This window comes from Lissotriton helveticus, chromosome 9, assembly GCF_964261635.1.
Source record: "Lissotriton helveticus chromosome 9, aLisHel1.1, whole genome shotgun sequence".
Taxonomy (NCBI): domain Eukaryota; kingdom Metazoa; phylum Chordata; class Amphibia; order Caudata; family Salamandridae; genus Lissotriton; species Lissotriton helveticus.
In genome coordinates, this window is record NC_136070.1 from 398,279,996 (window position 1) to 398,298,873 (window position 18,878).

An 18,878-nucleotide genomic window follows, 5' to 3' on the forward strand; every position below is an offset into this window, starting at 1 on the left:
CCCTCTCCGAATCTCCCCAGCGACTGCCCATTAACGGTAGCAAATACCTCATTTAGATACCTGGGAATCTACGTCACTCGCGATGCTGCAGTCTTTACCGAGCAGAACTTAATACCACCACTCACTCGTCTGAGATCAGATGTGAGACATTGGAAGGCCCTCCCGCTGACGCTGCTGGGGCGCGCGGTGCTGTTTAAAATGATGGCGCTGCCACGTCTTCTTTATGTACTAGAAAATACACCAACCGTGGTACCGCCCTCATACTTTCAGAAGGTGACGGGCCTGTTATGGGGGGCACACCCGGCTCGGGTAGCACATTTGAAACTTAACCGAGGTTGGTATGACGGTGGGATAGCTCTGCCTAATATACAATTGTATTATTGGGCGGCACAACTTAAAGTGATAAACAACTGGCTTCACGCCCCACATGACGATCCGGCTTACCTAGCGGACAGAGCGCAACTGGGTACACACAGCCTGCTGGCACCACTATACCACAAAGGTCTTGCGGTGAAGCTAATGGGCCCGACCAAACACACTGTGATAGTATGGCATAGGGCACAGGCGAGACTTAAATGGGGAGGTGTCATAACAAAACTTACACCTCTGTGGGACACTAGAGCGCTGGGCTGCTTGAGGCGTAGCAAGGGTTTTACCCAATGGGAAAATATAGGTATCACCACGGTAGGAGATCTATAGACAAAAGACGGGGTGGTCCCTTTCTCACACCTACAACAACAGTACAACCTAGGTTCTAATGAAACCTACCGGTACATACAGATACGACACGCACTGATGGCGGCCATTGAACCAGGAACAGAAGTCCCGGAGTCCTCCCCGTTGGAGGACCGCCTGCTCACTGACTTTATGCAAACCGGCGCCACATCCCTCACATACCGTAAGCTGCTGAAAAACCTGCCAGACCCCTTACTTAAATTAAGGGAGAAATGGAAGGGTGAGCTAGGTGCTATGGATGAGACGGATTGGAATGCTGCAATGGCATCCCCGAAGGAAGCAGGCGTTTCGGCTCGATTCCGGCTAATACAGTTCAAGGTACTGCACAGGGTTTACTATACTAGAACCACCCTACACAAACTGCACAGGGCAGATCACCCGAATCGCCTCAGGGGCTGTGGAGAGGAGGGGACACTGCTGCATACGCTCTGGGACTGCCCGATTATTACTGAATATTGGAGACAAATAATGCGTACCATCTCCCAGACACTAGAGATATCACTTACACCGGACCCGCGTGTGTGCTTGTTGAATGTGTGGGGGCAGAATGATCTGACACGCCAAGGACAGCAGTGGGCAATAGTGGGTATCATGGTTGCGAAACGAGATATAGCACAGAAGTGGGGGGTGGCGGAAATGCAGACTTTGGCACAGTGGTGCAGGAACATGGATAGGCTTCTGGTGGTTGAGCGAGTAGTATATAAAATGAGAGCTAACCCTCACAAATGGAATAAGATCTGGCTGCCATGGAACAGCTATCGGGGGACATGTGCGAGCCTCTGCCTGAGGGAGACATTGATAGTTCCGAGGACGAGGAGGAGATGGACTGAACGACCCAACTGAAGGTCGCCGGAACAGGTTGGGGGAGGGTGCAGGACGCAAGCATGGCTATACGAAACTTAGGAACTTGGGGACTATGAAGAGACGTGATGAACGCCTGGGACGACCCATTAGCATGGGAACCAGATAAACGTCAATAAGTTGTATATTGATAACCGATCCTACTGAGTCACAAGTTGAGTTATGGTTATAAAATAAAAGTAAGACGGATTTAAATCCCTTCAAACTTAATAGCGTGCTTTTTGCAGAATTGTCATTGAATTGCTGCCGGACCGGAAGGTTGTCGGCTGAAAAGCTGTGTAACTACAAATTTGATTTATCACCTGTGTGGAAGCCGGCCTCAGGGTTGTAGGTGGAGTTCGATGTACATTTGGCAAATGTCAATAAAGTCTTACGAACCAAAAAAAAAAAAAGCCACTAGATAAGCATGTAGAAGGTCAAAGACAAAGGAAAGGCACCAACCACTAGAGCGGCCGTGGTAAGAAGCAGGATTTTATAGTTAACAGATGTTAAAAAGAAGTTTATCTGGGTATTCACCTTCAACTTAATTTGCAGATTTAAATGAACCTAATTGCAATGAAACCTGCAGTGGTGCCCCGAAAAAAAAAAATACATTAACCTGCTATCGTTAAGATCCTCCCATAGCAGATTGAAGTCACCCAGGAATAAATCATTGGATTGGCGGGAAGAGTTTGCAGTGATGATTTCCATTAGGTTGTCTAGGAAGGTGTGGTTCTTACCTGGAGGGTGGTAAAAGGTGTGTAAAATGCGTGGAAGATTTGCTTTGTTTCTTATAGAAAGACCGAGATATTCGCAGGAGTCAAATGTATCGGAGTATAATTACGTAATCGCGAGATCAGAGCATTAAATGCAGGCAATACCTCCCCCCTTTTTTATTTGTCTGTCTAGTCTCACGATGCTGTAGTTTGGGGGAACTAGTAGATCCTAGCAAGGTGATGAAGTTTCAGTGAGCCAAGATTCCGTTAGGACCGCCATGTCAATTTCTTGGTTTAAAATGAGATCGGCGATGTCTGAGGCATGCTTCACTGCTGATCGGCAGTTAAGTAGAAGACCAGGAGCGGTTTCAAGGAGTTCTCAGGATTTGAGTGATTATTGGAGGAGGTTAGCGGAACTGTTCAGGTTATCGATGTTTAACTTTCTATTTTTCAGTAGGGAAGTTCTATTTACATTGATTTTGACCGTTCCAATTTTGTTTTTGCCTCCCAAGCCCGGGAGACTAGAGGCCTCAGGTGTTGATTTGTAGTATAGTGGTAAGGCTAAAGTTTCATTTTCTGTTAGATACTTAGGTTTTTGGCGGTAGCGATACTGCTTCTTTGACAGCAGCACAGCCTTATGGTTAGGGTGGCTTTGTAGATTGCAAACGGAATTCTGAATGAGCTTGATTTTTGATAGAGATTCTTCTGTGCGGTGTAAAAATGCTCTTCATTTCAAGAATAGCACTTTGATTGCTCTGAAATAAGTTGTCGGTTTAGAGTTTCAGTGCTTCAAGCTCCGTTTGAGTTGCTGACGATGTTTGAATGGCATCCCCAGGTCCTGAACTCTTTGTGCTAGAGAGCTCGACACCCTTGTGAGTGGGGCTAGCTTTAAACCTACCAGAATGTATTACTCTATTCGCAGCAGTGACTGAGGGTCCGACTCTATCCGAGGGTGGCCATGGGGCCATAGGTGGAGGTCAGTGATACACTCTGGGTTATCTGGGTAACTAGTGCTGAGGGTGTAGTAGGTGTAGAATTGATGGTTGTTGCGGTTAGAGGCACAGGTTTGCTATGTTGTTTAGATGATGGGCTGACCATAGACTTGTTAGCTTTTTGCTAGTTGCAACCATGAGCTATGTGTCGACTGGGCATCACGATCTGAGGTATAGGGACAGACCTATCTTTAAGCATAGGTGTTAAGCAGCTATTGCTGAGACGTGGTTGATTGACCTCTGAGTGCAATTTCGCTGTCCTGAGACTCTAATCTCATTGAAATGAGCTTAGATAGCTGGGTTTCTTGTGTCACCTTAGTGTCTGTCCTGGTGGGAAGATTGCTTGGCGGGGAGTTACATAGGGTGCCAGGGTGCTGAGTAAGTCTTGTGGGAGTGTTATTAAGTACCTGCTCTTTCAGGTTGGTGAAGTTGTCATCGAATTTCTTTAGATCCTTGTTAACGCTTGAATAAGTACTGTGCCGTTTTTATGGATAGTTATATTTAGATCAGCTCTTAGGTCGTGTGAGGGGGTGGTCCTTAGCTCGGTGCCATGCAGAATATTTCTGGTTTCTTGTGTGTTTAATATTTTTATTAAGGTTGCCCGCCAAATTTCTATTTTTCTAGTGAAGAATATTAGGTCATTTACTATGATGCCTTTTTTATGTTAAAGGAAAGATCAGAAATCTGTTTCTCTGGGTGTTTTCTCAATAGATTGTGTTTAAAGGTTTTAGTTTCAGCCCTGGAGAGGTTGAGGGGGTATATTATAGTGAAGGAGTTTCTGCCTGCTGTTTTTAAGCATCATCCTGCCATGTTGGTGGAATGCACTTTCGCCAGTTTATAAGAAAGTTGCTTTCCCCTTCCGATTCCAGACTGTGAAAGTGGACTAAATACACGAAGAAAAAATATATAACGCTTTAAATAAAAAACAAGACAAAAATCAAGGCTTTCCAGAAAAAGATTCTGTTGCATTGTCAACAACAGAGTTAGTTCTGTACAGAGACAGTACTGGAATGGAGGACCGTCTAACTAAATACCCACAACCTTAATCATTTAACAATGTGTGTTAATTTGTTGCTAGACGTGGTTTTTGACTAGTGGATAGATTCTTTCTAAAGCTGTTTGCTGTGATGCTGCATTTGTTTGTCAGATGTCGATAGTTGTATAGATTGTTTCAAAAGCTGTTCGCTGTGATGCTACATTTATTCATCAGAACTAGACTGTCATAACACTGCTGATCTTTATTTTAGGTCAGGACACCACAGCTAACCAATTAGCATTTGCAGTGATGTCATTGGCACGGGAACAGGAAGTGTTAAACAAGTATGTAGCAAAATATTACCACTTTCTGTATCAAGTTCTTTTTTAACTAATCAATTCATGAGTCATACATGACAGCATTAATATAATTGGGGGTTATTAAGAATTTGGCAGACATTTTACTGTTCTCCAATCTGTCTAGTCATCCTCTCGATGTAGAGTCAGGTGAATAGTTGTGTTTCAGCTGGTAAATGCCCTGGTAGCTCTGCCACCGGAAACCTTAGACTGATGGACCCTTGGACATCGGCCCACTTACCTTAGTACCTCAGAGCATCTGTTCTGTTTAGTGCAGACATTCTGGCATACTTTTTTCCTGTTTCAGATCGTGCTCCTCACACCCTGCGAGGACACTCCCAGGATGTCAGGGCTATTTTTGGGGGGTTTTGTTAAAGAAGAGAAACCTTCTTTGGGAGTTTACTTCTTAAAAACAAAAAGGTTTTCTGGGTGGCTACATGAAAAATTGAAGGCTGCTCAACAAACTTACATTACCTTCAGAGGAGCCATTGTGGCACTGGCTCATCAAAAGACACAGAAATCTCCATTGGGCTTTAAAAATAGCCACCATAACACGTGGTCAGTGTTATATTCTGAAAGTAGTGGGGTAATTTGCTCCATGTAAGGTTCGCTAAAATGCAATGTTATTCTGCTTATTCCAAAGCATTTTAAGTTGCCTCTCATACCAAGGAAGGCACTTGTTCAAAACACAGAGAAGTGTTAAGTCTAGGGGTGGGAGGAACTTGTGACGTTTTCTTCTTTGGAATTTAGCAGTTTCCTAAAAACTCAGTGAGACTCCGCAGAGTTCCGCAAGTGGCACAATTTTGGTCCATTTACCTCTCACCCTGATTTTTAGCACATGGAGTTTGTCCTGCTGCTTCGTTCTGCCATTCAAGTAGTTTTTCTACTCGAGTGGCAGCTTTCTCAACAGGAGTAACAACTTTCTCCTATGCAAGCTGTGGTGACCACCCACGGCTGCCCGCATTGAGAAATCTCACTGAGGGGGTCTAGTGCTCTTTTTTTCTAGCTCACCCTCAACAACTTAACAAGATTTGCCAAACTGAGTGGACAAACCTCTGCGAACTCTGCCGGTGGAGTGGAGTTTACAGCCCACACCTAGTTAAGCCCTCTCAGGGCATGGAAGTAGACAGTGCATTAGTTAATAAATAACCAATAATATGATGCTTTAACTGATACAACATGATGTAGGGCACAATAAACTTCATCAGGTGTAGAACAAGTCAGAATGTCCCTTCCAGAGTTCTATCATAGATGCAAAGACTTCACTGATCATAAATATGTGTAAGGTGGTAATCAGACTTTCATCCAACTGTAAACGGCTGGAAGATTATTGGTCATCCAATCCCATCAAACATGGTATAATTCATGGTAGAATAAGCAAGCGGGGACAGAGCATGGCATTTGTTGAATGGGTTGGCCATCAGAATTTCAAAAACATCCTACAAGCAGGCCTCAGGACCATTAACCACTAAATAAATTGCACTGGGGACAACAAAGGCTAATAAAGGCCAAAAGAAAGGAGCTAGAAAGGGGTTGAGATGAAATTACCCAGTTAGAAGGTAACAAGATTTAGGCTGTGCTGCTGCACCCAGACCTACATGGCAACTCCACTGCTGTCAGGCCAGTCCATGGAAGCACAGAGTGCATTTGTCCACAGAATCCCTATAACTGCCTGGGTTGTTACTTTCTGTCGTGATTCTGAGTGATGTCACTTCTAGTGGTGTCACAGATTGTGTCTTACCCGATAAGTGAAGAAGTTCCCTCTTAATGAATTTTGTGAATGTCATCAAGCATCTTTTAAAAATCAGCAATTCAGTTTCAAGGAATAGCCATTACTTCTTTAAGCGGTGTCTATATATTTACATGCAACACTTCACAAATGTATTCACTCAACAAAAGCCAAAAAGAGCCCTAATTAAACATTTAAAAATATATAACTAAATGAATCCTTAGATAGTACATCCATGCCAGAATCAGTGTTTCACTGAGAAACAAATAAGGTTACGATAGGCTCAGACATTATTTAATCTCAGGTTCCTATTTATCCTCTTTGAATGTTGTTCTTGGAAGTTTTCATTATTCCAAGGAAGGAGGTGTATGTGCACCCTTAAAAAACTGCCCTACCCATCACACTGTAATGCATAGTTACACTGTGTCACGTACAGAAGAGTGCTATCTCTAAGCAGTGTCACTTACATTTTATTTTATCCTTAGGGTCCGAGCAGAAGTTGATGAAGTTATTGGGTGGAAGAGAGACATTGACTATGAAGATCTTGGCAAACTACAATACCTAACTCAGGTAAAACAACAAAAAGTTGTGGATAATTGCATTTTTGTGTCAATGAAGGGAAGGATACAGGACAAACAGAGGAAGGGAGAGAGAGTATAATGGTTGGATTTGTACTCCCAAGGCTAATTTATCAAAACAACAAGAATCCACCTGGTTGCGCAAGTGAAAGTGTTCCTCACGATGGCAGGGAGCACTACGTGTTATTTAAAATACCCCTCACACACCAAAAGGACCCTAGGTGTCATGCTTCATCATCAGGGTCTTCGCACCCCTCTACGGGATGCGGCGTGCTGCGACCTACGACTACGCGGCAGCACTTTACGTAGACTATGTATGGTGCATGTGAGGTTTTTCTTTAAGTGAGTGAATGGTGGGTTATGTGAAAAAATTAAAAAGTACCTGGCTCGTGGGACACTGAAAAAACTTTTTATTTGGTCCCTGGGCTGGTGCTAGTAAAAGAAGTGAAGTGCGAGGTGTTGATGTCGTGATTATGTACATCACCTCATGTGTGAGTCGACATGTTTCGGAGGCAGAGCTCCTTCTTCAGGACAGGGTGCACAACTTCCCCACCTTACTCACGTATCTCTATGCAAATAGCATTGTATTTACAAAAAAATCAAGAAACACAAAAATAAATATGTGTGTGTGTTCTATAGGCTACAATTTACCTACAGCGGTATAGCTCAAGTTTTGGTGAATCGCACTACCTGAGAAGAAATGAGGAAAAATCAAATGATGGCCTCAGGAAAAATAATGTTAGCTGGTGCAATCACCTAGAACAAATGTTTGTGGGGTTAAACTCACAGTGAAGAATTACCCCTGTAAAAAAGAACATACTAGACACACAGACATATAACAAAAAACACACACTCTAGTGAATCTTCGTGGGGGAACATGGGAAGAAAGATAGAAGACATATTATAGGTATAAATGTAGGCATACTTGTCTTTGTTATGATTTTAGCATCATGAGCCTCCTTTACGTCTGAGGTGGGGGATTTTGCCAATCTGCAATCTAAAGAGACATATGCTTTAGCTATTGCTGTAGAGAAATCCTGTTTTACTTACTTAATGTTTGAGGTAAAAGCACTCTGTGGAAATACTCACAAACTCAATGGGAGTTCTAGTCCATGTCATCCCAGACGTGGCTCCACTGGTATGGGAAAAGAGTCCCGAGTGCCTCGTATTTATACTCACTACGCTAGGTTAAGTGTGAGTTAATTACTAAATAGGTAGCTAGAAGCAGAAATAATTACATGCCCTTGTATGGGTTTTCCACCGCTTGTAGTGCCTACACTGTGTTAGTTCTCAAGCGATCCTGTGTTTGGGGAGAGGGGGGCACTTACTGAGCATGCGCTGTCTCTGAGCACAATGGTAGCTTCCTTCGCACATGCGCACAATGGGCGTAACGCTGAAACACTACTCTTTTCTCAGCGATCTGGATGTTAATACTGTAATCGCTGTCAGTTATTATCATAACCCTCTAATAATCAGTGAAAACATGCCCACTGTGGTGGGTAATTTAATAGTGAACTCCTACTGCTTGCTTGTATATTTCTTGGGGCTTGTACTTTATTTGGTGGTCAAATACCTCTGTGCGCATGCGTGGATCACGGGCGCTATAGACTGAAAAAAACATCATCTCTTCTCCAATGAAAAGGGGAAGTTTGTCACATTGGCACATGGTGCCCGCTAAAGTGCTGTTATTAAATCTAATTTCACGAGAGAGGTCACTTTTATGTTTTTTTTTTTTTTTTAAAACAGTGACAGGATGGTGAACACATATCCATGAAGTGTATCATTTTGTATGTTAGCGATTGTTACTCTGAGAGGGTTCAGTATCTCCTTGGTGTTCTCTGTACATATTGTTTATCATGTTTCAGGTGTGTCAATGTACTAACGGCCCTCATTCGACCATACTGTTTAGTTGGACAGTTGGCCCCACGGTATATCATCGTTTAGGCCATGTAGATTTGTTCCCAGGCGAAACACCCAACGTTGTTCTTTTTGGAACAAATCCCCTTCATGTTTCAACTGTTCTATCACGGTCCAAAGTAGGTCATTGACACAGTGTTGAGCATTCAGGTAGTGGGTATCCATTTTAGTTGTTGTTTTTTTGCAGCGTACATTGCTCTTGTGCCCGTTCATGCTTGTTTTGATAGCCCTAGTGGTCATGCCCACGTACTCCAAGCCACAGGGGCAGGTGATGAGGTATATGACATTCTTGGAATTGCAGTTAGTCATTCTTCTCTGTTCCCAGCTCGTTCCATAGCTGAATGTCAGTTTTTTGCTTTTATTTGTCAAGTGGCAACTGCTGCAATTACCACATGGGAAGTGGCCTTGTACACTACTATAAGGTCTGGTAAATGTAAATGTAAATGTATAGGCATTTATATAGCGCACTACTTACCCGTAGGGTCCCAAGGCGCTTCGACCGCTGCGAAACCCTTCCTGGCTTCCCTGAGAGATGGTCCCTTAATGGGTATCTCCAGGGTGAGACCAGGCATCCCCGGCGGTCTGGTGGGGCCGTTAGTGAAGATGAGGCAAGCTAATGCCCAGAGTTGCCGAGTGTGAACGCTGATCAGAGTGGGCACCGAGGCGAGAGAATTATCGAGTCCGCTGACCCTGGTCCAGAAACCTGCCGCGCCGGGAATCGAACCCTGGTCCCGGGCCGTCCTCTGCTCTCGGGTCTGCCGCCTCTAACCAGTGAGCCACACTACTTCCTGAGTTTCATGGGGGCGTGTGTGGACTAGTATGTCTTTTAGGTTCTTGCCCCTTCTGTTAGCAAACATCGGTTTCTCCAAATCCAGGTTACCACATGTGAGGATACCCCAATTTTTGTTCACTATTTTGGCACTTCATTAGAGATGGTGTTGTATGTGGTGACACATATGGGTCGTCTTTTTTCAGGGTTGTGGGGTTCTATCCTCCAGTAGGGCTTCCCTGTTGTTATTTTTTGCTCTCTTCATGGCTGAGTTTATAATCCGTTCTGGGTAACATCTCAGCTTGAGTTTGTTCTTTAGGTCCTGTGCTTGTATCTTATAGTCGGTCACTTCACTGCAGTTGCGTCGGAGACGCAAAAATTGACCATACGGTAGGTTCTCCCTTAGATGTCTCGGGTGGAAGCTGTCAAATCTGAGCAAACAGTTCCTGGCTGTTGGTTTAAAATGGGTGGTTGTTTTTAACAGACCTCCCTCATCGTGAATATTAAGGTCAAGGAATATCAATGATTTGTTTGACACTGAACTTGTGAATTTTAGAAAAGGATTCTGAGTATTCATCCAGTCCACAAAATCTGTCACTGACTGTAGGTCTCCTTGCCAGACGACTAGGATGTCGTCTGTGTATCGCCTCAGATACTGATGTTTTGTCTGAAGCGATCGTGTTCATTTAGAATTTTGTTCGACTCCAAGTGGTGAACGTAGAGACCAGCTAAGCTCGGGGCAAAAGTACTGCCCATGCTGGTCCCATGGCTCTGTAGGTATATGGTGGAATTGTATTTGAAGAAGTTCTGCTGAAGTGCTATTGAAATGCACTCAAGAACCAAACCTCTAGGCTTTTGGTATTGCCATGGCGTGGTAAATAGTATCTCTTCAATGATGGCAAGTGTCTCATCATGTGGCAGACTCGTATAAAGACTCTCCACATCTAGACTGAGCAGTAGCTGAGTTGTGGGGTCAAATGGTAGGTCTCTCAACAATTGGAGGACCGCTTTGGTGTCTTTTAGGTAGGTGCTAGTTGCCTGCACCAGGGGACGTAGGAAGGCATCTGCAAACTTCGAGAGGGGCTCTAGGATTGAGCCAATCCCAGAGACGATAGGTTGTCCTGGTGGTTGTTCTATGTTTTTGTGTATCTTGGGGATATAATAGAAATAGGGAATTCGTGGTGTTTTTTGTCCCAGGAACTCCGCTTCTTTTTTGCTGAGCCAATCATGTGCTAGACCTTCCTCAATCATTCCGCCTATTTTGATGCGGATGGATTCTGTGGGGTCAGTGGGCAAAATAGTATAATTCCTTCTGTCAGCTAGGAGTCTCATACATTCTGTATCATAGGCAGTGGCAGTCTGTAGCACTATCGCATCCCCTTTGTCGGCTGGTTTTATTATGATATCCTGATTGTTTGCCAACTCCTTAATTGCTATTTGCTCCATTGTACTTGTATTGTGGAATGTACTAGGATTTGAGGGTGCTATTTTTCTTAATTCGCTCATGATCGCCTTTTCAAAAGTTAGTACTTCGATAGGTAGCATTGAGTCAGGAGGAGTGAATGTTGATCTTGGTCGCAGGCCAGTGTCCGTTGTTATTTCCGGAGTCTGTTTGTCTTGGAAAAAGACTTGTAGTTTCACTTTCCTGATGAATTTGTGCACTTCGGTAATGAGTTTGAATATGTCTGGTCTGTTAGTTGGGACAACATTCAAGCCTTTGTTCAGTACCTCCTTCTGTATGTCAGTGAACGGGTCAAGGGTCAGGTTTACCACTAGGTCCCTCTCCTGTTGGTTGATGTCGTAGGTTGGTTGGTTAGGGCCCCTGTCATGCTCCGTGTGGCCATCCTGGGATCGCCCTGGGCTGGGGTCTGCCATGTTACGTTGTTGCCCTTTCTGTTCCGTCCCCGTGGTCCGGGGCGGGTCCCTAAAAAAGGCTGAGGGCCGTAGAAACCACCGTCACTTTCTGGATTCCATTGTTGATATCCAAAGCCCGGTTGTGGTGGGCCGTATTGGAGAGGTGTGAACGGTGGGGGCCCCATGTATTGTGGATACAGGACCATCAAGTATTAACCACTATGTGACAGTTTCCGGACCTCTCAGAAGAAATTGAAAGAAGACTTCAGAGATGAACAGAGATGCTCTGTCTCCCTCACATTCAGACCCTACCATTTCTCATAATTAGTTTTAAAATCCAATACAATATAAAAATCATCCAGCTTCCTCACCAAATGGGTTAAGGAATTCACAGTATGTCTCACAAAACACAACATTTTCTTCACTCACCTCAAAGGGAGTGATCGAGCACTGTTGACAAATAGAGACAGATGTTGAATAACTGAAGCACAGATCAGAGAATAAGTGGAGATTCCTGTTGAGTGCTGTGTGTTAGTGGGATTGTATCAACAAGGCTATTTTTGACCACACCCTTAGTCAATGTAGTTTGAAAATTGACCAACATAACACACATTGTTTGGGGCCCCAGGCCAAAAGTCACAAGAACTTTGGCCAAGAACATAGAGTACACATTACGGGACATAATTTGCCTCATGTAAGACTGACAATTAAAAGGGTAAGTACCCCTTTTGTGCTATATCAGGCATGTACACTGCTTTCCTGATGTTGTCTAGCGGATATATGGACTAAATAAATCAGCAATTGTCTGGGCAAATTATGGCAGTAAGTGCGGTTCAAAATGAGTAGCCAATCCGTTTGTGAAGATCTGGTGTTAAAAAGAGTGTTTAAAAGAGCTATTGCCCTATATGATGCACAAGAAGTCCTCCCTTTTCCAGGTTGATATATCAGCACAAGCGTTGATTCTGTCATAACACAAACAAGGCTAGTGGTTTGAAAAGGTTAAAAAGTGTTCCAATAAGCTGGCTAAAACACACTTAAGTACTTATTACATGCAGTCAAAAGCCATCATGACTTGGAGTTTATTGATAGACAAGGGTGAGATAGCTACCAGATCTTCCTCAGGGATGATAGGCAAGTCAAGTTGTTTCCTTTCCTTCAATGAAGGCTTTGGTATAGCAAAATTCTTGAATTATTAGCACATTGCTTCTCGGAATCAATGATCCCTCATTAAAACAGAAAAAAATAGAAGTAAAAAAACACATAGACCTTGTGATACTCATGAAGGTACGTCTGAACCCCAGACCCGTCCCTATCCACAAAATATTTATTCCTTTTGAATTTGCCTGAAATGTTATGCTGTGAGATGGCTCATCTTATTCCTTTAGTATATAGTAGAAATTTGTTATGTATAGCAGACCCCGTGTGGCTCTCACCATTAGCTTGGAGGACAATGTACCGTTTAACGGATCTTAGGCATTTGTTCACCTTATTCTAGTTGGCTCTCACCTCCGAATGCTCTGTAAGACCCTCAAAACAAAGAAGCCTCTTTCTTCTGGCAGTGGACAATGATGTCATCGCACCTCAGTTCACTGCCTTAGTGACTTCCTATGTGGACTTTCAGAAAATTCTTAGAGGGAGCATTTGTGATGCTGAATGCTTCACGCATAGAAATAATAAGTAACAAGGAGAAATAAAGAAATGTCTCTTCCTTATGCCTAGGTTCGGAATGGTTTCCATTTTGGGCAAATTCCAGATTTGCGTACCAAGGGTGGTTGCATAGGACGCCCTTGCTCCACCCTAGGAAGGACTCGACGATGCAAGGGAATGCAAGGAAGTGCTATGGCTGTGTTGAGTTGATTTGTTTTAAAAAAGGCACACAAAGTGGTGCAAACTGCCCTTTGTGTGATAGAAGGACAACACAAAGACCTGCTAAATATGGGCATAAATTGAGTTCCATACCAATTTTTTAAACACAAAAACATTGTTTTATGACAAACAAGATTTTACAGTTTTAGAGTATTCTTTCTTACATTTCATCCTACTTGAGGTCAACACATGTATTATGATTGGTATTTCTTTTTTTTTACACTTAATCACGTCTTACTGTGTATATACATGTACAATATCTCCTTTCTGCATGTAGAGCTCTGTCCCATGGGCGGAGATTCCACTCTGTGTACGGGGACTCCGCCACTTGTGCATATATAGTGCTATGCACACAGAGTGGAGACTAGTGGCGGAGAACTCTGCCTACTGCAAATACATAGGAAATGGCTACAGGAAGAGTCTGCCATTTTGAATTCATTCTGAGCCATCCTCAACTGAGAGAAGCATTTGCCTCCATTCTGATTCACAAATACAGCACGGCACCCCTCTTCACAAATACAGAATTGAACACCAAAAGTTAGGGGGTGTTTGCAAAGTACCGCAGCCTTATGGGAGACAAGATATTCAGCTGAGTAATGTAGCACATGCCCAAATATGGAGGGACATTGCCACACGGTATAGTGCAGTGGGAGTTTACAAGTGACAGGACAAAATGTGCAGCAACCACTTGGAGGACCTGCGTCCTTAGGCCAGGATAAAGGCCCAAGACATTATGGGTCTGTCCTCCCAGTCACATACACATCACCCCAGCATGACCCCACTGTACCGGAGGATCTTACAAGCTGCCTGGTCTTTCCTTCATGCTCAGCTAGAAGAGTATGAGTAGCAGAGAGACAGTAAGTACTTATACCTTATTATTTGTCATATAGTTTGACATGAGTTTTGAGAGAGATGTCCTGTCATGTGTTGTTTGCTACGTTTAACATAACCTGAGTCATAGCTCCAAAACTTCCATTCATCAGTTTTTCATTCTGCTCAACCTATTTTACAAGGAATTCCGGGACGTTTAGCTCTCATTACACAAAGTGATGCAATTGCTTTACAAGTGCATTTCTTAAATAACAAATACTGCAAGTGGCATAACTAGTGACACTTTGATGCTATTTGGAGTTCTTGTCTTAAAAAATGTTTATTGTTGGTATTACAGCTTGCAATGTTACTCTGTTCTAGCAAGCATGCTTTTTGTTTTCTTTGTTTCTCTTTACAATCAATCAATCAATCAATCAAAGCATTTGTAATGTGCACTACTTACCCGTGAGGGTCTCAAGGCGCTAGGGGGTGGGGAATGCTGCTACTGCTCGAAAAGCCAGGTCTTGAGGAGTCTTCTGAAGGTCATCAGGTCTTGGGTCTGCCGTAGGTGGATTGGGAGGGTGATCCAGGTTTTGGCGGCGAGGTAGAAGAACGATCTGCCACCGGAGGTCGCTCTTCAGATGCGGGGGACTGTGGCGAGGGAGAGGTCGGCGGAGCGGAGCTGGCGGGTGGGGGTGTAGAAGCTGAGTTGTCTGTTGAGGTTCGCTGGTCCAGTGTTGTGTAGTGCCTTGTGTGTGTGGGTGAAGAGCTTGAAGGTTATCCTCTTGTTGACGGGGAGCCAGGGCAGGTCTCTCAGGTGGGCTGTGATGTGGCTGCAGTGAGGGATGTCGAGGATCAGGCGTGCAGAGGTGTTCTGGATGCGTTGAAGCCGTTACAGGAGTTTGGCCGAGGCTTCTGCGTAGAGGGCGTTTCCGTAGTCCAACCTGCTGCCGACGAGGGCCTGGGTGACCGTTCTTCTCGTTTCGATGGGGATCCACTTGTAGCATACGGAGGGTGTTGAAGAAGGAGGAAGAGACGGCGTTGACCTGCTTAGTCATGGAAAGGGTGGAGTCGAGGATGACCCCCAGGTTGCGTGCGCGGTCGGTGGATGTTGGAGCTGTTCCCTGTGCAGTCGGCCACCAGGAGTCGTCCCAGGCCGAAGGGGTGGATCCGAGGATGAGGACCTCCATCTTGTCAGAATTCAGCTTCAGTTGGCTGTTCCTCATCCATTCGGCGACGGCCTTCATTCCTTCGTGGAGGTTAGTTTTGGTGGTGTGGGGGTCCTTGGTGAGGGAGAGGATCAACTGGGTGTCATCGGCATACTAGATGATGTTGAGGTCGTGCAGTCGGGCGACGTGGGCGAACGGTTCCATGTAGATGTTAAATAGCGTTGGTCTGAGGGATGAGCCCTAGGGTACGCTGCAGATGATCTCGGTGGCTTCGGAGCGGAAGGGGGAGGCAGACGCTCTGTGTTCTGCCAGAGAGGAAGGAGGTGGTCCAGTCCAGGGCCTTCTCTTGGATCCCTGTGTCGTGGAGGCCTGTGCGTAGTGTGCGGTAGCAGACCGTGTCGAAGGCGGCTGACAGGTCCAGGAGGATGAGGGCCGTGGTTTCTCCGTTGTCTAGCAGGGTCCTGATGTCATAGGTGGCATCGATGAGGGCAGTTTCGGTGCTGTGGTTGCTGCGTAACCCAGACTAGGATGGGTCCAGGATTCTGTTCTCCTCGAGGTATTGGGTCAGTTGTTTGTTGACAGTCTTCTCGATGACCTTCGCCGGGAACGGGAGCAGGGAGATAGGCTGGAAGTTCTTGAGGTCCTTGGGGTCCGCCTTGGGTTTCTTGAGTAAGGCGTTGATCTCGGCGTGCTTCCAGCTCTCCGGGAAGGTTGCTGTCTCGATCGAAATGTTGATGGCTTTCCGGAGATGGGGTGCGATGGCGGTGCTGGCTTTGTTGAAGATGTGGTGTGGGCATGGGTCTGACGGAGATCCGGAGAGGATGGTGTTCATGATCTTGATGGTGTTGTCGTCGTTTATGTTGGTCCAGGAGAGCAGGCGGTTGGTGCAGATGGAAGTCGTGGGGGTGGCGGTCTCAGTGGTTGTTGGGGCGGTCGTGGCGTTGAAGCTGTCGTGGATGTCTGCGATCTTGCGATGTAAGAAGGTGGCCAGCGAGTCGCACAATCCCTTCCGAAGGTGGGATGTCGTTGGTGTTGGAGCTGGGGTTGGAGAGTTACTTTACGATGTTGAAGAGCTCTTTGCTGTTGTGTGCATTGCTTACTAGGCGGTCTTTGAAGGAGGCCCTTTTGGTGGATCTGATGAGGTGATGGTATCTGTGGGTGGCGTTCTTGTGGGCTGCGTAGCTGTTAGGTGTTCGTTCACAGAGCCAGTTCTTCTCTAGCTTTCAGCAGGTTTCCTTGGAGGCCTGGAAGTCTTCAGTGAACCAGATGGCTTTCTTGCTGCTGTGGCTGTTGGAGGGTTTCTTGAACGGGGTAATCCACTGTCTGAGGTTGCGTCCGGCAGTGTCGGGGTCGGCGGGTGGGCTCTGGGCGAGGGTGGTGGTTAGCTGGTCTTCGGTGACTTTGCTCCAGCAGCGGCAAGGCATCTGTTGGGTGCGGTGGTGGGTGGTGGGATTCTGGAAGGTGAAGTGGATGCAGCAATGGTCAGTCCAGTGGAGTTCGATGGTGTGGTTGAAGGAGACGTGGGGGCTTGCGGAGAAGATGGGGTTAAGCTTGTGGCCGGCGTAGTGGGTGGGTGTTGTGACGAGTTGTCTGAGTCCGAGGTTGGCTAGGTTGTAGATCAGTGTGGTAGAGTTGGTGTCGTTGTTGTTCTCGAGGTGGAAGTTCAGGTCCCCCATCAGGATGTAGTCCATGGAGGCGAGGGCGTTTGTGCTAACGAAGTTGGTGATGGAGTCGATGAACTGTGGACGGGGTCCGGGGGTCTGTAGACAAGGGTTCCTCGGAGGGTGGTGTTGGGGTCGGTGTGGATCTGAAAGTGCAGGTGTTCGGCGGTGCTGAGGGGGTCGTCGGTGCTGGTTGAGATTCTGAGAGTGTTCCTGTGGATGATGGCGATTCCTCCTCCTACTCCGTTGGTGCGGTCCCTGTGGGTGATCTTGTAGCATTCCGGGATGGCTATTGCGAGGTCAGGTGCAGAGGAGGGGTTCAGTCAGGTCTCCGTCAGGAAGGCGGCGTCTGGGGTGGTTGAGTCGAGTAGGTCCCAGAGTAGGCGGAGCAAAGTGATGCAATTGCTTTACAAGTGCATTTCTTAAATAACAAATACTGGAAGGGGCACAACTATTGACACTTTGATGCTATTCGGAGTTCTTGTCTTTAAAAATGTTTATTGATAATATTACAGCTTGCAATGTTACTCTGTTCTAGCAAACATGCTTTTTGTTTGCTTTGTTTCTCTTTACAAATATTTGTTGTTTGTAATAAAGTCAAGGCTGACATGGTGTAACTTTACCTTACTTTATATGATACATAGATATCAATAGTTTAGTAAATGTACACATTTTCTGAAGAATGTCATGTAATTTATTGTAAGGAAAACAGTTGCTGTACCCAGGTAAAATTCTGAAGTTCCCTTGGATAATTTGTTATTTTTGCAAAACATGCCAATTTTTGGGATTAACTTCTACATGCTTACAATGTGTGATAACGGATCATTTTTGTGAGTTAGCTAATTACGTTACATCTAATTCACAGTTATATTTTACAGCACATTTTATAGCACAGGATATCAGTAGTTCGGTCAAGGTGCTACAATGTCAGCAATTGGTATTTTGGGTAATTTGTTAGCCAGATATTATATGATTTAATTTAATATTCACCCTTCAGTTGACACGCCTGGGAAAGCAACACCACAGTAGGACTAGGGGCAGCACGTTGGCTTGAGACCAAAAGTGAGGAGGAGGAGGAACCAACCACCATCAGTGGTAGAGCTTATGCCTGGAGAATTACTCGATCGTCAGCTAAAAGATTCTGGGGGTTGTATGACATGACAACGCGTGGTATTACCACACGTGCCATTACAACGCAGGAATTATAACGAAAGTCGTTACAACGACTTTCGCTGGAGGGCGCTGGATAGTGGAATAGTTTAATTTTCTATTCCAACTCCAGCCCACATTGACAGTAGGGAAGGAGTTGGATAGAAAATGAAACTATTCCCTATCCAAGAGCGCCCTCCAGCGAAAGTCGTTGTAACGACTTTCGTTGTAATTCCTGCGTTGTAATGGCAGTGCGGGGTAATCCCCACGTTGTCATTGCTGTTCACCGATTCTAGGAAGAGGCTGAACTGGCTCCAGGGAGAGAATTGGAAATGGACACCACCAACCCAGGGAGAAAATGTATGGCCTTCTCCTGGCCTAGAAGTGATATCAATAGCAACCCTGAACACCATCTGTGCCTTCCCCAGCCCCTTCTTAACTCCTCAGGCCCCATTCCATCGGGCCTCCTGCAACTACTTCTCATCCTAGTGCATTCTTAGAAGACCACAAGTCTAGGGAGACACTTCACAGTTCCAAACACATAACAACCCTCTTGTGAGCCTCAATCCCACCCATCTGTGTCTGTTCCTCTGGATGCATTCAAGGTGGCGATGGCTGCCTTAGAGAAGGTTAAGGCAGTGATCTCTCAGGACACCTGTGAGTCAATGGGAGAGGTCTGAATGCTCCGACAGACCCTGTCTGGCCAGCTTGAAACTTTAACTGCTGCCATCACCACCTTGATGTTGGCTTCCAGACCCACC

General features: G+C 45.4%; 1 protein-coding gene across 2 annotated transcripts in view; it reads left to right on the top strand.

The window, feature by feature from the left end:
* LOC144781360 (cholesterol 24-hydroxylase-like) overlaps nt 1-18,878 on the top strand; it is a 256,024-nt gene that overhangs the window by 146,498 nt on the left and 90,648 nt on the right. For both annotated transcript variants that reach the window (XM_078660149.1, XM_078660150.1), the window contains exons 10-11: nt 4,531-4,603; nt 6,830-6,914. In XM_078660149.1, coding sequence (XP_078516275.1) covers nt 4,531-4,603; nt 6,830-6,914 — 158 coding nt within the window. The remainder of the gene's footprint in view (nt 1-4,530; nt 4,604-6,829; nt 6,915-18,878) is intronic.